This window comes from Haliotis asinina, chromosome 9 (assembly GCF_037392515.1).
Source record: "Haliotis asinina isolate JCU_RB_2024 chromosome 9, JCU_Hal_asi_v2, whole genome shotgun sequence".
NCBI classification, from domain to species: domain Eukaryota; kingdom Metazoa; phylum Mollusca; class Gastropoda; order Lepetellida; family Haliotidae; genus Haliotis; species Haliotis asinina.
In genome coordinates, this window is record NC_090288.1 from 62,853,467 (window position 1) to 62,872,385 (window position 18,919).

The 18,919-nt window shown below is 40.0% G+C and overlaps 2 protein-coding genes across 3 annotated transcripts in view; one reads left to right on the top strand and one right to left on the bottom strand.

Annotated features, from left to right (window-relative positions):
- LOC137296089 (protein rolling stone-like) overlaps positions 1-18,919 on the bottom strand; it is a 355,451-nt gene that overhangs the window by 266,424 nt on the left and 70,108 nt on the right. The window lies entirely within an intron of this gene.
- Positions 1-18,919, top strand: part of LOC137296220 (nuclear protein MDM1-like) — a 30,263-nt gene that overhangs the window by 3,172 nt on the left and 8,172 nt on the right. Inside the window, exons 2-7 of one of the 2 annotated variants that reach the window (XM_067827959.1) lie at positions 1,785-1,899; positions 2,786-3,015; positions 3,295-3,696; positions 4,688-4,816; positions 6,569-6,724; positions 11,736-11,763. In XM_067827959.1, coding sequence (XP_067684060.1) covers positions 1,785-1,899; positions 2,786-3,015; positions 3,295-3,696; positions 4,688-4,816; positions 6,569-6,724; positions 11,736-11,763 — 1,060 coding nt within the window. The remainder of the gene's footprint in view (positions 1-1,784; positions 1,900-2,785; positions 3,016-3,294; positions 3,697-4,687; positions 4,817-6,568; positions 6,725-11,735; positions 11,764-18,919) is intronic. The other variant, XM_067827960.1, reaches the window with a different exon arrangement.

Here is an 18,919-nt window from a genome sequence, read left to right on the forward strand (position 1 = left end):
TTGTGGAGACCATGGGTTACTGGGGAATCGAGACAATGTTTTGCTCAACAGAGGTGGTGTGATGTATTTTGTGTTGTCAACAATATGTCGTTTGCCAGGAAGTATTATATATAGACAACTTGCAGTGTTGTTATCATGATTTTCATGTATGATTGTGTGTAGTTTGGACTTGCTCTTAAGACTGTCTTACTGATATTGAATGACATTTAACTTTAAATGTTTTAATGTTTGAATGGCCAAAGGAAACAATCTGCCTGTTTGGATCAGATTAACATGTTTGTTTTATGATCGAGTACATTAAGTCAGTCTGGCATTGACATACATGTGTATGAGCCAGCATCTGATCTGAGCAATTCCACTGTACGTCAGAATGACTGCCTCTGTTCGTGTTTTGCATGACGTATTCAAGTCACTAAGGTGGGAATGCTGTTCATAATGACAGTTTGTTTCCATTGTTGACTGATAAACTTGCAAAAGCTCTTAATTAATCCCCAAGTATATTTACTTGAAACTCGTTACTTCCACAAGCTTTGAGTAATTAGCAGAGTTCATGTGGTTAAGGAGCTTTGTTGAACTAAACAAAACAAAGTATTACATTGATCTGTATCCCGTAATTTGTCGCAGCTATATTGTGAATGTCTGAGTTGTGTTGTAGCATGTTTCTGTCAACACAACAGCATGTCCAACAACCCTGCTTTACACTGGATCTTGCTGCCCTCACGATCAGTATGTACTGAGGACTAGTCCAGGCATTTGACACCCTATGTACAAGTATAGGCCAATTTTTTGAAGATTATGATTATTTGGACTGTCTGTTGATTGAGATCACAGAGGTCAATAATCATTCACTAACTATCGATCAGTTATCAATACATCACAGAAATACCTGAGGCTAAAAGGTCCCAAATGCCTGAGATCAGCATTTTTCACAACACTGGTAAGTGATGACATGTATTACTGACAAAAGCAACATGTTGAACAAAATTAAGAAGCATCCCGTAAATACATACTCAGCTTTGTGTATTGTGTGGGAAATACTTACACTAGGTTACGCAGTGTATGAAACTCCTAAAATCCGTGGAAGCCCACAGGGCTGATACCTGGAAAATGTTGCTGGCGCTGATATCATGTAACCATCCCTGTGTTAAAAATAGGAAACAGAGATAAGGTGTTAAAATAATGTACATAATGAATTTTCTATATTGAGGTTAACTTACACTTGTGCAAAAGCAAATTCATAGAACATAACTTGGTGGTTCCTGTTGATTCATTTAGTGTCACAGCTATCTTGAATTAAAAAAAAACCAAGGAAAGTCAGAATCAATCTCAAGATGTTTGGCAAGGATATTCTCTACATGTTCTTCATACAATGAGCATAGGGGATTTGTAACTCTTTCTGTGAAAAGTATACGTGAGCAACAGCAAATTTACAAATACAGCTTGGTCACTGAAAGCATTCTCTAAACCAATTACATTCAGTGATAGGAAAAATGGTATGCTGATCTGTGGAAGTTCTGGTTTGATTGATCAACTATACATGGAGACGTTGTCTAGCTACCACAGTTGTAAATTTTGTTTTGAAATATTTCCTGTAGTCAGTGGCATGGTCAAATACATACCCTTGGAAAATGTATGGGCACATAGGGCTGGCTACAGAATAACGTAGGCCTGCCATGTAATTTGCAAACAGCGGGCAGGCAGATGCTATTTCATACAGTGTCTTATGTCACAATTGTTTATGTGCAAAAGGCACAATGATAAAGTCAGGAGTTGGTAACTTTCAGGGTGAGTCAGAATACACGGATAACTATCCCAAGTTTCAATCATACAAGAGTGCCTCCTTCGAGCCCACCCCGGAGCAGGCAGCAGCTTCAGCAGGGCTAAACACGATGAAGCAAGGTACCCCAGCCCACTGTGGCATCTCTGCACACTTTCAGTTTCATAGTCAGATTCCACTGTTGTAATATTTCGTTTTTTATAGAGTCGATCTTGGGAAAGAATTTAAGATTTCCTTTACTTGTTTGTTTTGGCGTTCTACTGGTGATTGTGAAATGGACTTGCATGCATACCACTGTATCTTTATAATACGTTATGTGTGTTGTTTATGTCTTTTCACTTGTGTCATTTGCTTTCCTCTTAGCCTTTTGTAACCAAGCTTGCATTTTGTTGCTGCCTGTTAACCAAAGGCATGATTAATATCATCGTTAAAAGTCTTTATGAACTACTTTGTCTATACATCTTCATATCTTGGAAAACTCTGTAAACAGTAAAAACCATACCAAGAAATGCACAGTTTTCTTGTCATGCTTAATTGTCTTCAACATGTTTCTTGCAAGTTTTCTCTTTATTCTAGCATGTTTATTTCTCATTTGTGCATGCTTAGTTTGTAGATATCAACTATCGTTTGCCATAATATACTGGCTGGCTCTTTACAAATATCTTGGTTGGGAAATAGTTAAATCATTTATTTAAAGAAAACAAAATATTAATGATGATGTTTATGTTCATGTGCTTGACATATTTCGTACAGCTGAAATTTTGCTACCACGGTTACATTAACACACTATATCTGATGTTTAGAACATATTTGGGGATTCAAATCCCTGTTTCCTGGATGAGTCATTCTGTCAATGCTAGCCAATACTTACCATTGCTTTTTGGATTGGTAAGTAAAAAAATAACATTGGATTTTACTTCAGTGTCTCATGGAGATACTGTGGGATGTAACAATGGTAGCTTGAAATGTTCTTCATGTCCTCACCGACTGATGTATTCTGTGTTCTAGCACTGGTTACTGAGCCACCCCTACAGAGGAGGAGGAAAGTGGCTGGCCCGCCAGTGTCTTTGTCCACTGAATTTTATGACTCATGTTCATCACAGCCAGCCAGGGATTTTGCTCTGCTTGGTCAAAATGAGAAGTTTGCCAGTAATGTTCAGTACCGACCAAAGAGTGGCAACTTTAACAACAACAATCGAGCTTTGTCACCACCAAAACAACTTCGCATGGAAAAGCAGGTAAGATACTTGTACTAACCGTGATATGGAGTAACCAGTGGTAGACAAGGCCGTAATTCGCAAAACGTTTGTAGCCCTAAGTGTTCTTAACTTTGACCATGGCCAATGTGTTAAGAATGGGTTTAAGAAATAAAACAGATATTTCTTTGCAGTTGCAATAAGTCCGTAATCGGAAGCTGTATTTTCAAATATCAACCAATTTCAGTGTGTAAGGTGTTTGTTGTTAACTGTGCACTGAGTGTTTTTCTGTGTCACATGTAACCTCTTTGTTTGCACCAGCATGATCAAATTATTGACAAAGCAAGGCCTGCACCGATAGTTGATACACAGAAGTTTGTGGAGCCCCAGATGCCTCCCACCCCGCTTGCCCCACGTGGAGACCCTGGTCAGGTGCCTCTGAAGACCAAGATGGTGCAAACACAACCGAAGAGTAAGTCTGTCTCTCAAAAGGCCAGTGACAAGTCTGTCCCTCAGAAGACCAGTGACAAGTCTGTTGAGAACCTGCCTCTGAAGCAGGCTGCAGTAAAGAGCAAGACGAAGGAGAATGAGGCATCAGTGAAGCAAGCTTTGAAAGACAAGAATCTAAGTGATGTTCTAGGGGAGAAGAAGAAGCCAAGCATGAATGAATTCACTCAGGCCAACATAGAGAAGGGTGTGGTTGATTCAGCCCCTGAAGCTTCTGTGAGTCAGTTCTTTGAATGGTTGAGGAATTAGCTGGGTTCAAAGATTTGAAATTCAATCCATTTCAAAATTCCACAGTGTGGAATCTACTAAATGGTGCTGAGGCCAAGTAAATTACAAAGATGGGAAGTTCTTACTCACTAGTAGCATTTGTCAGATATGTTTCTTAACCGATTCTCAGTGCATCTATTTTGCTGAATATTGGGACTGAATATTACTCACAGAAAATGTGAACAACAAATGTTTTTGGACTATTTAAGCTGGATCAGCTACTAAATCCAGAGACGAGTAATATAAGCTCTTCACCAACAATAATTATCCTGAAGGTCGAAAGTAGTTTGTCAGTTGACTGATAAAATTTATTATCAGTGACAGGTGACGCTTCTTTGTGGACTACGCTTCTACTATTTGTTAGGTCATTATTGATCTTTGGCAAGAATTTCGTCTCAATATGGCTGTTATCACGTTACCGAGTATATATTGAACCTGGGTTTCATCACCAAGAGATGGGGAATGTTCTGCAAAAGTTTCTTGTTGACTCACCCCAATTATGATCAAGTTGGTCAGAACCTGTGCTCACATTTTTGTTTTTCTACTAACTGCAGTATTTTGGGCTTTCCCATCACACATAACCAAGTGAAATACCATTTAAAGTAGCACTGAATTAGCTCACTTAATGATACTACACTAATACAGCTTTGATGAAGTTGGTGTGGAAGTTGGAAATGATCTTTTTTGTATTGAACATATTCATGGTTTCAGATTCTTTCACTTCCATGACTTTGACACACTATCTTAAAAAAAGAAAATATGAAAAAGGAAAAAAAAGCATGCTTCAGACTTAATTCAGGTCAGTAATTTTTTTCAGTGATACAGATGAATATTCCACGATATTAAGGCCACGTTGTTTCAGATTTAGGTTTTGTAATGCTGCAAGATGAAGCATGTGTTGACAAATTTCCCCCTTCATGTCAGTGTGTCCCTCTTGTAGGCTGAATATGCCATGAAGTACAAGGCAGGCGTTGCTCCAACTCGACCATCACGCAAGCAGTCAGAGTACCAGCGGGAGTTTGAGTGGAAGAACAGAGTGGGCTCATCTCCAATGTTAGCAGCAGAACAGGTAATGAAGGAGTGAGAATTAGTTCAATGGATCTAAATAGTTGTTGTCACTTGCCACGGTGATGCAGTATCGTAGAGTTAGGGTCAGACAGTGCTGGTGAGGAAGAGCAATGACACTCCAGAAGTGCCTGTTTTTACTTCTCTTACTGTCATGGTACTACCCCTGACTGAAAGACAAGTTGCTGTCACTCCTTCAAATCACAGAAGTATCAATCTGGCTGATTTTTGGAATCAAGTAATTGAAGAGTAGTCTTCATGGTTTTGTTATTGGGTATATACAGGACTTTGACTGGTACTCTTTCAATTTGCAATAGCTTGTGGCGATTGCCTTGGTATCTCTCCAGCTTTTGTACAATTGCAAATGGTAAGTGTCAGCTTCATGCTATCCTGTGTATGCATACTGTGTATACTGTCAAGAGCACCAAGAATGTATTCATTCTTAGCAGCTTGTTAATCACCTCTGTTCTTAATTACAATTTACACTTGTGGTATGTTTTTATGGCCACCTTTGCCATTTGCTAGCTTACCACACTCTCAGCAAAATGAACATTGGTCATGAGAGATGCAACACCTTCCTGCAACTTGATCCTATGTCAGGAGAAAATTTGTAAACAGCTGATTACTATATCCAGCTCTTTTTAGGCAAATAATCTCTGCTTGTAAAACATATTCAGGAATTCAGCTCACATATACTCAATTTGTAAATTATTATACCCAGTAATATTTTATTGCAGATTTCTTATTGTCATTGATCAGCCCAGAGACTATACAGTGAAATCATATTTAAATTGATTATGTGGTCTCTTAGCAGCCTGACAAGCTAAAAGAAACATGAGATGTGTTGTCGAGTGGAATGCATGCAAGGGGAAGTAACTGCAAGCTATGCCAGATCTTGTTGCTCTGTGTATCGCAACCCTTGACTGCCATGGTGATTTGAACAAGAGGTGGCGTGTTTATCAGTCACTGGGTTTATGTAAAACAGGAATCATGTAGTGGACTAATGATAATGTGACTATGATTGATAACCAAGGCTGTTTCTTTTTTTTACCTAACCTATGATATGTTTTAGGTATATTTTAGATGAAAAAACCCCAAACATTTTTGCCAACTCAAAAACAATAAATTGTGTCTGACATTTGTCTGAGTTTGAACTTTGATGAACTTGAGTCAGTAATTGTAGCTACAATGTATCTCATTAATTTTAGTTCTCTCACTGTGATGGAGTTCCGCACTTCTTGCCCAGTTTTGTCACATGAATCAGTTCATACATCAGACTGTTAGCCTGAAGTTCAGTTCCTAAATCTCCTGGTGCAGATGGATTTTGAATATTCAGTACCACTCATACACTCTCATGTTACTCTGTCATGATTTGGAAATGGTTAACTTGTTTGCCAGACATGATAATGTCAGCAAGAAAATCCATGAACCATAATTTTGCAAAAAATTTAATAAATATTGTTTCATCGACTCGTGCAAGCCATGAAAGTCAAGTAGTTTCATGGGTTTAAAGCTGATTCAGTCTTATTATCATCCTTGGTTTTCTGCATCACGAAACCTCATAACTGTCAGTAATTCTGCTAGCATGGTTGGATTGTTTGAAGTTACAGTTTTATCATGTGTTACTGCAACCCAGTCTGTAACTGTACTGGATCAGTTATTTCCTGTATTAGATGTTTTATAAGGTGTTATGTCCTTCAGGATGTTGATGTTGGTATTTTCATGTAACTGGGACTGATGCCAGTGTTTGTTGTAGGTTGTCTACAACAGTAAGGTAGGGCCTGTGAAGACATCAGGCTTCCCCAAGACATCTGAGTACAAGGCCCAGTTCAAGAAGTGGAGGGCAGTGGAGAACGAGCCAGTCCCTGCAGTGAAACGAGCAGTGCAGCAGATGGCCGCCGTCAAACAGAAGGTAGGGACAGTGATGACTGAAGGTCCAGTGATTGAAGCACCCTGTGTCAATATGTGTAGTTAGGTGTGTGTTGAAAAATATCAGGGGTGAGTGAGTGAGTTAAGTTCTATGCCACTTTTAGCAATATTCCAGCTATATCATGGTGGTGGACACAAGAAATGGGCTTCACATATAGTGCACATGTGGAGAATAAAACTCATGTCTTCAGCGTGAAGAGTGAACACTTTAACCACTAGGCTGAAAATGTCAGGACAGAGGATGTTCCCTTGGGATGTACTGAATCCTGTTTAAGGCAATTCTGACATATAATATGAATAGGGTTAACAAAATGAAATCTTTGATAATGAATGCAGTAACAAATCAGAGGCAGATGTATTGTTTATTATATTCAGTAACAACTAATCCTTGGATGTGTTTTGACCATGTTGACAGTGATAGTCCATCACAACAATGACATTGATTTGATAGATCATTTCACAAATGGCAGGGTGAATAATCGTTTCAGTTCTAATGTTCACTTTCCTTATATCTTTTGAAAACTGATCATTGTACCATGGATATACTGCTGTAAAATCTTTCTACGGGAAGTTATTTAATTGTATTTTCATCAGGTTTATGTTTGAGCAGTAGAAATAAGATGATACTTTAAAAGATTTCCAGATTATTACTAAAACATTTTGAGCTTAGTGTTAAAATGTAAATGCATGTGGGTTCACTAACAAGTTGGTGAAAGTGATTGTGGGGTGAGTTGAGGTAACTCTGGGTGTCCCCACAGGTTGTGCAGCAAGCTGTGGGTTTTAGTGTTTAGGAGTCAAATAAAGAAAATTTGGAATGTGTTGCCTCAGGATTGCTATATATTTTTAAACTTATCCTACCTCACGATTTGCACTTCTGTCTCTTTCTAGTGTACCTGGAGCACAAATTGTTGGGAATGTACTCCCTTACCTAAGACATTTTAGAGCATATAGATGTACTTGCTTGTCTCTGCAAAGACTGTGTTGTCCAGATTTTTGTCACTGTTGCACAGGGGGTAACATTTGCAAAAGGTGTACTACTGTTTGTTTACCGGAAATTTTGATGACTATTCTGTTTTCTACTCAAGCACTGACTTCAGAGGTAACTACAGTTACCGGCGGTCACCAGGCAGCGATCTATTGTTTTTATTATTCCCCAGTGAACCATAATTTTGTTTGGCCAATCAACAATTCATGAGATTGCCAATCGCACAAATGTCATTTCGTTTACAATGGGAATGTTTCAGTAGATCATGTAGATTGACTGACAATCTCGATGTAGGGAATCATTTCGTTTACAATGGGAGTGTTCCTGTAGATCATGTAGACTGACTGACAATCTCCATGCAGGGAATCTACTACATTCAGCAATCCATTAGTACTGTCACGTAGCTCTGATAATTCCTATCTCTGGAGGTATCCCTTTGTCAGAGGCAAGAGTTGCTTGACCTTTTGTATTTCCCTCGACCTGCTAGACGCCTACCTTCATATTCTGATGCATACAGTCCAACGTATCTTTGAGTCACTTTCAAGAGGCATCATTACCAGTAGAGAGCCCTGCCACTGGCATATTAATGGCCCTGTTGCTTTTCACTCTGGCAACCAAACCAACAACTTTATAAGCTACCTGCAATGTCTAGGTGTGACATTCGAGATCTATATCGACGACTGAGTTGCTTGACCTTTTGTATTTCCCTCGACCTGCTAGACGCCTACCTTCATATTCTGATGCATACAGTCCAACGTATCTTTGAGTCACTTTCAAGAGGCATCATTACCAGTAGAGAGCCCTGCCACTGGCATATTAATGGCCCTGTTGCTTTTCACTCTGGCAACCAAACCAACAACTTTATAAGCTACCTGCAATGTCTAGGTGTGACATTCGAGATCTATATCGACGACTGAGTTGCTTGACCTTTTGTAATTCCCTTGACCTGCTAGACGCCTGCCTTCATATTCTGATGCATACAGTCCAACGTATCTTTGAGTCACTTTCAAGAGGCATCATTACCAGTAGAGAGCCCTGCCACTGGCATATTAATGGCCCTGTTGCTTTTCACTCTGGCAACCAAACCAACAACTTTATAAGCTACCTGCAATGTCTAGGTGTGACATTCGAGATCTATATCGATGACTGTGTTCAAGCCCAGCAGGAACCAGTCGTCCATCAGCTTCACAGGCAGTTCACCATCAAGTTGGCAAGACAATTAAGGTGGCTTCTGAATTACGAGAAGTCAGAGTTAATACCGACTCGGAGGTTACAGTTCATAAGGGCAATGTTTGATACACAACAGGCCATGTTGTTTGTACCCCACATACAAAATTCGGTGCAGTCTACCTTCATCATTGGATTTGCCCAGAACTCTGTGCCAGTGACACAAGGCATGGGGCATCCACTTTCTTCATCATCAAGTGGCCGGAACAATGTCATCGGCAGAAGGCCCTTCACAGTTTTTCCTCACATAATCTGATGGTCTTATCGGTCACCGATGTCCAGGGTTTGCACCAGTTTGGACTCCTTGTCCTGGCACAGCAGCTGTCATCATCCCATCAACAAAGATGAGTACAGTGCTCCTATGCATTCCTCTCTTGCACATGATGAATAAAATTTGGATTTCATTTTTGAATTTTGTTCCCCATTTTTCTGGGATTAGAACTCTTAACTCAGTTTTGTTGAGTTATTGCAATTACAGTCGAGCCCCGTTTATCCGAACCTCAGATATCCGGAAAACTCGCCTTCCGAACGAAAATTCCTTAAAATGAATTCATAATTTTGTAAAATTACTTACCTATCCGGAAATCCAGTTTCCGTAACCATACGGTCATTTTTACATGCAAAACACTAAATTATGTACATTTTTGTCTCGTATATCCAGGTGGCTGAGCACCTATATGTTTACACACGCGATTACTGAGGGTCTCGCATGACGTAACAAAGAAGTCGGCAGTCTTTGAAGCGTGAGAAGATTACACTACCTCTAAGTCACAAGGTGACACTGAGTTAATTTTTGAGGCGTGTCAATTTGTGGGTCACTATAATTAATTAATCCGGATGATCAAGCAAACTTGGACAGCTGTGAGCGAGAAGACAATTGCTAACTGCTTTCGTCATGTGGATATTATCCAATCAAATGAGGACATGGCCTTGTCGGAACTTCGTGATGCACTACGACCTTATGCACAAGTTGCAACTGTGACTGTTACTGACGATGATCTTGTGAATGTGGACAGTGACGAACTGACCAGGGAAAGTCCTTGCTTTTCAACACAGCCAGTGCAAAAAGCTATGACTGATTTCTTCAAGCGAGCATTACTGCAAGAGCAGTTATGAGACATTTTATGTATGCACTGATATTTGTTTATGTGTAATCAACAAAGATTATGTCTGATGCCTACTATGTTCGTTTCTTTGTACGTTTCTTTGTACATATGACCCGTGATTCAGATATCTGAAAATTCGCTTATCCAGACAATTTCAACATAAGCACAAGTGTTCGAATAAACGGGAAACGACTTTAGTTTCTATACAGATCTACAGTGGTTGGTTCTTGTATTTGCAATGTTGGATTCGACGTTCTCGCTTGCTGACCTCTACACCACACAGACTTCCCGATTTCCTTTGATTATTTCGTAGCGCTCGAGCTCCTAAGTATCCTAGCACACCGTTATGGTCTTACTTTGGTAAGTAGTGGAAGCCATGTGGTGGTACTGAACGTTAAACTTGTGAGCTTTCCTGATTCAGTTTCCTTTTCCCTTCTTCGCGATGGGGTCTGGAGGACTGTCTCAAAGCAGGTGCATGCCCAATTACTAGGGCTAAGACTTTAATCACTGTGGTACTCAGATAAATCGTGACAAAGTGAAGTGAATGGCCTAGTTGTGTACTCTTGCATATGCAAGGGCTGCAGCCAAGCACCAAATTGCTTTGGAGCACCCATTCTCTGGGAGCGATTGTACGTAGTAAGGCAAGGGGATCAGGAGAACCCATCACTAACATAGGTTCTATGCTAGTTGGATCCAGCCTCCGTTGTTCATTGCTATCTGTGGTTGTCATTAGCCTATACAGTGTATACTGTCAGTGCTCTTTGACCTAGGGTAATCTGCGACCAGATCCAAGTGGAATATCATGAGATAGAACAAGTTTTTGAAATTTGGCAATTTCAACTGTGTATTTATATACTTATCATATCTCACATGATGTATGCCCACCGAGCCTCCCTACTACACAGATTACAGTGGTGGCTCCAAGAAGGGAATTATCACTCTGAGGTAGCCACGTGGGTAGATAGGGACGCATGCTGCATGCTCAGCATGGGACTGGGGACCCGTCTTGTAACGAGAGCAGTCTGGGGAACACGAGCGTATGGACAAGAGAGGCCTACAGGGAAAGTTCTCATTCATTCCATTTAGTGTCAAAGCTAGAGAGACAAGTGCAAATCATGAGATAGGATAAGTATATAAATACACAATTCATAGTTAAAATTTCCAATAATGTGTATTATATGTCAGAACTCCAGATAAGATGCAGCTCATGTGGGTACTTTGGAGTGGGTTTTATGAATATTGAGTGGGTATCTCATTTTTCTGCTTTGAAATATGTGGGTATTTCAGTCATTTTACTCACCTAGCTATATGTCACTAAACATGTATGTCCTACGTTATGTCATACCTAATCAAAACCAGCTTAAATATAACGGAAATGATTTCATGAAGGATCACTCATCCCATACTGACACTATGAAACTAGTCCAAGACTAACAGTGCAGATTCATGGCAATGTATGTCTTCTTCTTCATTATGCAGGTGATTTGTATAAGTACATTCCGTACACATGTTTTAAACTTTTAGTGTTCGTAACATTTTCATTGTGTAATTGGTACACAACAATTAATTTTCTGTGTGTTAGTGGAAATTTTCTATGCATGTTTTTTCTGGCTACACAGCTTATCTAGGGCTCTGACCTATAATATATTTTAGATTCTATTTTCTGTTATTTTCAGGCTCTGAAGAGGAGTAAGAGTGTTGGTGGTGAGTAAAGTTTAGTTACAGCTGTTATACACATACCGTGCTTGATACAGCTGTTATACACATACCGTGCTTGATACAGCTGTTATACACATAACATGCTAGTTATAGCCGTTCTACACATAATGTTCTTCATACTGAAAGTTGGAATGGATTTCATGTTTCATACCAGTGAGGGACAAAGTATGGACAGCCATGCAGTCTGATTATTCAGAGTGATATCTCTGTCTGTGTTGAGAGGATGAAATGTTAATGGTCACATGCAACACAAAACAACTTTGCAGATTCTGATACCTTTCAGTATGGACTTACAGAAACAGAAATAAATTGTCAAAACTCCAAAGTCTACTTATAAAGTTGAAAATAATGCGATGAAAAAATGCCTACGAAGTTGCAGTTCAAACAATTCATTAATTTTCCCCCAGCGCTAGGGAAAAAGTTATTCCATCTGTGCTGTGCTGCACCCATAGCGCATGCGCATTGCACAGCTTGAACTATGAAGGCGACTCGTACAAACACAGCAAGTGAGAGGTGCAATAATTATTGCTACAGTCAAAGTTGGAGAACAAGAGGTGTTTTTTCTTTTGTGGTTGCAAGCTTTTTGGGTGTGCAGTAATAAATATACACTGGCTCCATGCAGATTTGCAAACCAAGTATTCAAGAAAGTGTAGTATTAGAAATACTGATTTCATTGCTAAACATTGCTCAGCTTGAAACCTGAAATGTTTTAATACGTGTCTCTGGAAACATAGAAAAATATGCTGATTGTGAAAAGCTGTCTCTGTCACCGACAAAACTCAATGTCTGTGTTATTGACACCTATGTGTCTGCCTGCTGTCTGCTGACGGCAATATGCAATGCACAACGTCAATCACTGACCACATGCAATTTGAACTTTACACCTGTCAGGCTATACACCATAAACAGAATACATTGATTTATGACTCGTGCACCTGGGTTCTGTCTCTCTCACATTACAGAGACGAGCAGGTGTGATCTATTTTTCCTGATGACTTAATCAGACGGATACCGGTGCAAACTGACATTGCCAGTTTCAAGTTCTGCTGTGTACTTGGGCGAACGACAGTTTACAGCCACGCAGTAGTTCACCATCTAAGTATTTGCATATTGGATCAAACAGAAATGCAGAGAGCATGTATTTACAAAACCCAATATCTCTATGTACGTTTTTTGTGGATAACAACTTTTCTGTCGTATATGATGCAGCCCTTCGGTATGGATTCTTATCCATCTGTCACTTTGCTTGACAGTGTATATGAATCCATACCGAAATGTCATATCATATACAGAAACGTTTTTATCCATAAAAAGCTTACTTTCTTATTAGTCACCATACTTCTGAAATACCAATCAAACAGATCATCGCTATATACACAAAATGAGCCTTCTGTATATCTACAAATGAACCAGCCAATGAAAAGTCTTCGTTATACTTGAGTGCACACCCACCCGATCCGACTGGGTTCGGTCTCCCAGGTGCTTCGTTTTTAGGAAAGTAAACCCAAGTACAAAATATTGCACTTTTGATTCACAATTGCATGCTTATAATGTTGTTTATTTATTGGTTTATTTTTTCACATTCAGCAATGTATGTTATATGTTATGAATAAGTGATGATTGTGTTTTAATTATCTTTGGGTTTTTATTTTGTTGCATGTGACCTTTGATGGGGAATCTTCAAGGGTAGACACTACTGTCAGTTTCCCTGAAAACTAAACATGTAAAACCTTCAGAACTTTAGAACAACAAACTTGTTGATTGTGGTAAGCAGTCTCTGTCACAGAGAAAGCTCAGTGTCTGGTTTATTCACACCTCTATGTCTGTCTGCCTGTCTGCTAAGGACAACATGCAATACACAACTTCAATCATTGACCACGTGCAATTTGAACTTAACACCTATCAGACTATACGACATAAAGAAAATAAGTTGATTTATGACCTGTGCACCCGAGTCCCGTGTCTGCCACATTATGTAATTAGGCATGTGTGATACACATGACATGTTTTTATGTCTGTTGGTTGCAAACAAACTACATTCATTTTTTTCGGATGACCGGATCTGACGGAAACTGGTGCAAACTCTTGTCAGTTTCAAGTCCTGCTTTGTACTTGGACGAATGACAGATTCCAACCACGCAGTAGTTTACCATCTCTACTGACATGATTTTTGATTGGATCGAGCGCAGATTCAGAGAACATGTATTTACCAAACCCAACATCTCTATATACATTCTTCATGGATAACGACTTCTTTTCGTGTATATGATTTTGTTTGACAACCGTATATGAATCCATACTGAAAACGACGCATCAAGTACACAAAAAGAAGTTGTTATCCATAAAGAATCTTACTTTCTTGTGACAGGCTATACTTCTAAAATGCCCATCAAACAGATCATCTTTCTGTACACATAATGAACCCTCAGCATATCAGCAAATGAAACAGTCAATCGGAAGCCGTCGTTACACTTAAGTGCATATCCACCAGCTATGACTGGGTTCGGTCTCCTGAGGGCTTCCTTTCGGGGGAAGTAAGCCCAAGTACAAAATATTGCACTTTTGAATTGCGATTGTACGCTTATAATTGTGTTTATTTGTTTTTTTACAAGCAGCAGTGTATATTATATGTCATGAATAAGTGATAAATGTGTTTTAATTATGTTTGATTTTTTGGTTGCATTTGACCTTTAACATTGTCAATGTTTTATGTGTCAGTGTGTCAGTTGTATAGTGGCATATCCCGTGGCTTCCTTTTTCTATGGACCTGTGAAGGTCCCGGGGTAGAATAGGCCTTCAGCAAAACATGCTTGCCATAACAGGCGACTATGCTTGTCATAAGAGGCGACTAACGGGATCAGGTGGTCAGGCTTGCTGACTTGGTTGGCATATGTCATCGGTTCCCAAATGCGCAGATCGATGCTCATGTTGTTGATCACTGGATTGTCTGGTCCAGACTTGATTATTTACAGACTGCTGCCATATAGCTGTAATATTGCTGAGTGCAGCGTAAAACTAAACTCACCACTCACTCACTCCTTTTTCTATGTACGTTTTTAGCATGTGTAGTAATGTTGTGGTGGGTCTTATTTTAGTTCAGCTGGGTTCGGCTTTATTCTTACATTATCTCTCACATGTGTGTTTTAGTTACGTCAGCGTTGTTATGAATGTTATTTATATATGTACATGTATATATGCTACAGGGAAGGGCCTACCTCCTTTTCAAAACAATGCCTCCATGCGTAAGGCCATACAGTGCTCGTTTGAGGAGACTTACCAGTGTGCAGCACAGCAATTGGATGTGGATGTCCACTCAGCTTACTAGTCAGCCTTACAAGGCCAGCTGGTGGACCAAGGCCCAGATGGTGATGACTTATTATCATCACTGCTGGCATGCCAACTTACTGGGGTGTTAATCCCACCACCTGCTCCCGTTCTTCCCCTCACACAAGCAAGCAGAGTCTTGCCGACTATGGGAGTGCTCTCAAAGACACATACCTCCATGTTCCTATGCACCCTGATGTGAAGAAATACCTTTGGTTCTCCTTCGATGGGATGTGCTACCTGTTTCATTTGCTCCCCTTTGGCATCTCTACAGATGGTTTACACCAAACTTATGTTGGTTCCAGCTCAGTTAGCCAGCTCTCAGAGCAGGTGTTGTTACCCATAACCGGACCGGTGCTCGGCCAGCAGTTGAGCAGGGATTCCACACATCAAGTGATGGATGTCGTAGTGACACTGTGATGGATTATCAACCTCAAGAAATTAGAGCTTGTTCGAATGCAGAATCTGGTGTTCTTGGGGGCACATTTCAATATAGAACGGGAATGACTCTAGGGTGACAAACCAGACACTGGTGTTTTGCTCCTAGATTCCAGATCCATGGGCAGTAGCCAATGACACCTCGGTTGAATGGACAAGGTGCTGTGGGAGTTCGCACCAATGCCGCTGAGTCCTGTTGCTGCTGGCCGCACAACCAGCTTGACTGCTTGTGCTTCGTGCACTGGTTTGGTTGGCACAAAGCTGGGTTCCAGAACTTTTCAGCTTTCTAGTACAACCTCCTTTACTGTTAATTTTTTTGACAGACTTACTATCCCAGAATGGAGTGCCACATTCAAATCCCAGGATTCAGTGGGTGGCCTGGCCACTTTTCTGAATCACCTCCAAGCGAGCTGAATTTTTGCACCAGTTGTAGCCACAATTCTGGCTTCAGGGGGTGATTCAACAAACGTTCAATATAAGGATAGATGGACCTGTTATGCATGCTGGTGTGTCAGCAGAGGGATTCTCAATCCCTTTTCTGCAGATTTGGTCTCTGTTTTAGAATTTCTACAATCCGGGCTCAAAGCCAGTGTAGCGGCTTCAGCTATTAGTGGATATTGTATGGCTATCTACATGCCTACTGATGGTGCACTTTTGGGGCAGCACCCTCTTATTCAGCACTTTCTAACAGGTGTGAACAGACTCTATCCAGTTGTCTGATGGACCAGTCCCCTATGGGATCTGTCAGTTGTTCTGCATTGGCTGTTCGGTCCCTTTTTTCATAATCTATTTGGGCTATCGCTCCATCTATTGACATGGAAGACTGCTTTCCTTGTGGCGGTAACCTCTAGCAGGCAGGTAGGCGACATTCACACAATGTCTGCAGATCCTGCCCTAACTGTTTTCCCTAAAGACAAAAGTTACACTTTCCGTCTTTAGAGGTATTGTACTTTCCATGTTTCGGTGTCTATTGAGCTTTCTGCTTTCAGGCAACCATCGCCGCCTTGTACCCCTTTACAGCATAGCCATGTTCTAGATGTACCCAAACGCTTAAGTCCTATATCAGGTGAACAGTTGATATCTGTGGGGATAATCAGTTGGTTAAGACAGGTCTCCCTGCAAACAAACAAACTATTTCCCAGTGGATTGTTTCGACTGTTTGTATGGTTTACAGTCATAATGGTTGTGTACCACTTGTGGGTTTTAGGGCTCATTTAGTGAGGGCGGCTGCTACATCAAAGGCATATGCTGCGGTCCTGCCTCTTGAGGAGATCTGCTCCAGTGCTCTTTGGACGTTCTGTTCCGTTCATCCGTCATTACCAACTTGGCAGACACTCAAGCGAGTGTGCTCAGTTCAGTTCGTCAGTTCTCTCTAGTGGGCAAGCTTCCAGCTCTCTAGCTGATTGAGCTTTCAAGGTTTTTTGAGAAGTGAACGATTACTAGTATCTGCTGATTTAACTGGTGTCAGGTATAAGAAACCTTTCTAGCTATACCCTTGGTGTTGGGCTCTATGTTGGTTCTTTTTATCCAATGTACTTTACATTCCTCTGTACTGTTCTATGGCCTTGATAGCCTTGCCTGGGTTCTATGGCAAATTTTTTGCTTGGATTTATTGCTAGAGTCTCCTATCTTTGCTTCTGACTTGTGACAGGAGGGAGTGGATGGAGGGGAGATTATCGGAGCAGTTTACATTATGGAGGTTTCTCATTCTAAACAATATGTTCGACCCCTTATCCTGGCTCATGACCCCTGCCTGATTGGCAGAGGTGGACAAGTGACCATGTAAGTGAGCTTTTCCACTATTTTTAGCTAGGGAATTCCTCTTATTGTCAGGTTTTTTGATACAGACAGAATACCGCTCCCTAGATCAGTCTTTGTCTGTCTTATGCTTATATGTACCCCAAGGAGGAATATATGAAAAAGAATCAAACTAATCTGTAGACGCTCAAGATTCTTTGAATATAGTCCTCCTTGGGATACAGCCACCCGCCTCCCCACATGCTGATTATGTTCAGCATGGAAAGTGAGGTACCAGGTTATAGTCTAGAGTTACCTGCACTTGGTTGTATGGGCCTGTGGGGCCCTATGGGGTGGTCTCACAAGATGGAAACACAGTTTTTTGTTTTGAAAATATTTTGTTCAAATATTTAGATAACTGCCATAAGGATTTAAAATGAACATTTATATGCCTGTATGGTAATTTGTCATGTCTGCATATATTGTAGCCTGCTTCCTACTACTTATCATCAACGAGTACCTTTACACATCACACTGTATTCCATACTGCTAATCATTAACAAGTACCTTTACTCATCACAGTGTATTCCATACTGCTAATCATCATCAAGTACCTTTACACATCACAGTGTATTCCATACTGCTAATCATTAACAAGTACCTTTACACATCACAGTGTATTCCATACTGCTAGTCATTAACAAGTACCTTTACACATCACAGTGTATTCCATACTGCTAATCATTAACAAGTACCTTTACACATCACAGTGTATTCCATACTGCTAATCATTAACAAGTACCTTTAGACATCACAGTGTATTCCATACTGCTAATCATTAACAAGTACCTTTAGACATCACAGTGTATTCCATACTGCTAATCATCATCAAGTACCTTTAGACATCACAATGTATTCCATACTTCTAATCATCATCAAGTACCTTTACACATCACAGTGTATTCCATACTTCTAATCATCAAGTACCTTTACACATCACAGTGTATTCCATACTGCTAATCATTAACAAGTACCTTTAGACATCACAGTGTATTCCATACTTCTAATCATCATCAAGTACCTTTACACATCACAGTGTATTCCATACTTCTAATCATCAAGTACCTTTACACATCACAGTGTATTCCATACTGCTAATCATTAACAAGTACCTTTAGACATCACAGTGTATTCCATACTGCTAATCATTAACAAGTACCTTTAGACATCACAGTGTATTCCATACTTCTAATCATCATCAAGTACCTTTACACATCACAGTGTATTCCATACTGCTAATCATTAACAAGTACCTTTAGACATCACAGTGTATTCCATACTTCTAATCATCATCAAGTACCTTTAGACATCACAGTGTATTCCATACTTCTAATCATCATCAAGTACCTTTAGACATCACAGTGTATTCCATACTGCTAATCATTAACAAGTACCTTTAGACATCACAGTGTATTCCATACTTCTAATCATCATCAAGTACCTTTATACATCACAGTGTATTCCATACTGCTAATCATTAACAAGTACCTTTACACATCACAGTGTATTCCATACTTCTAATCATCAAGTACCTTTACACATCACAGTGTATTCCATACTGCTAATCATTAACAAGTACCTT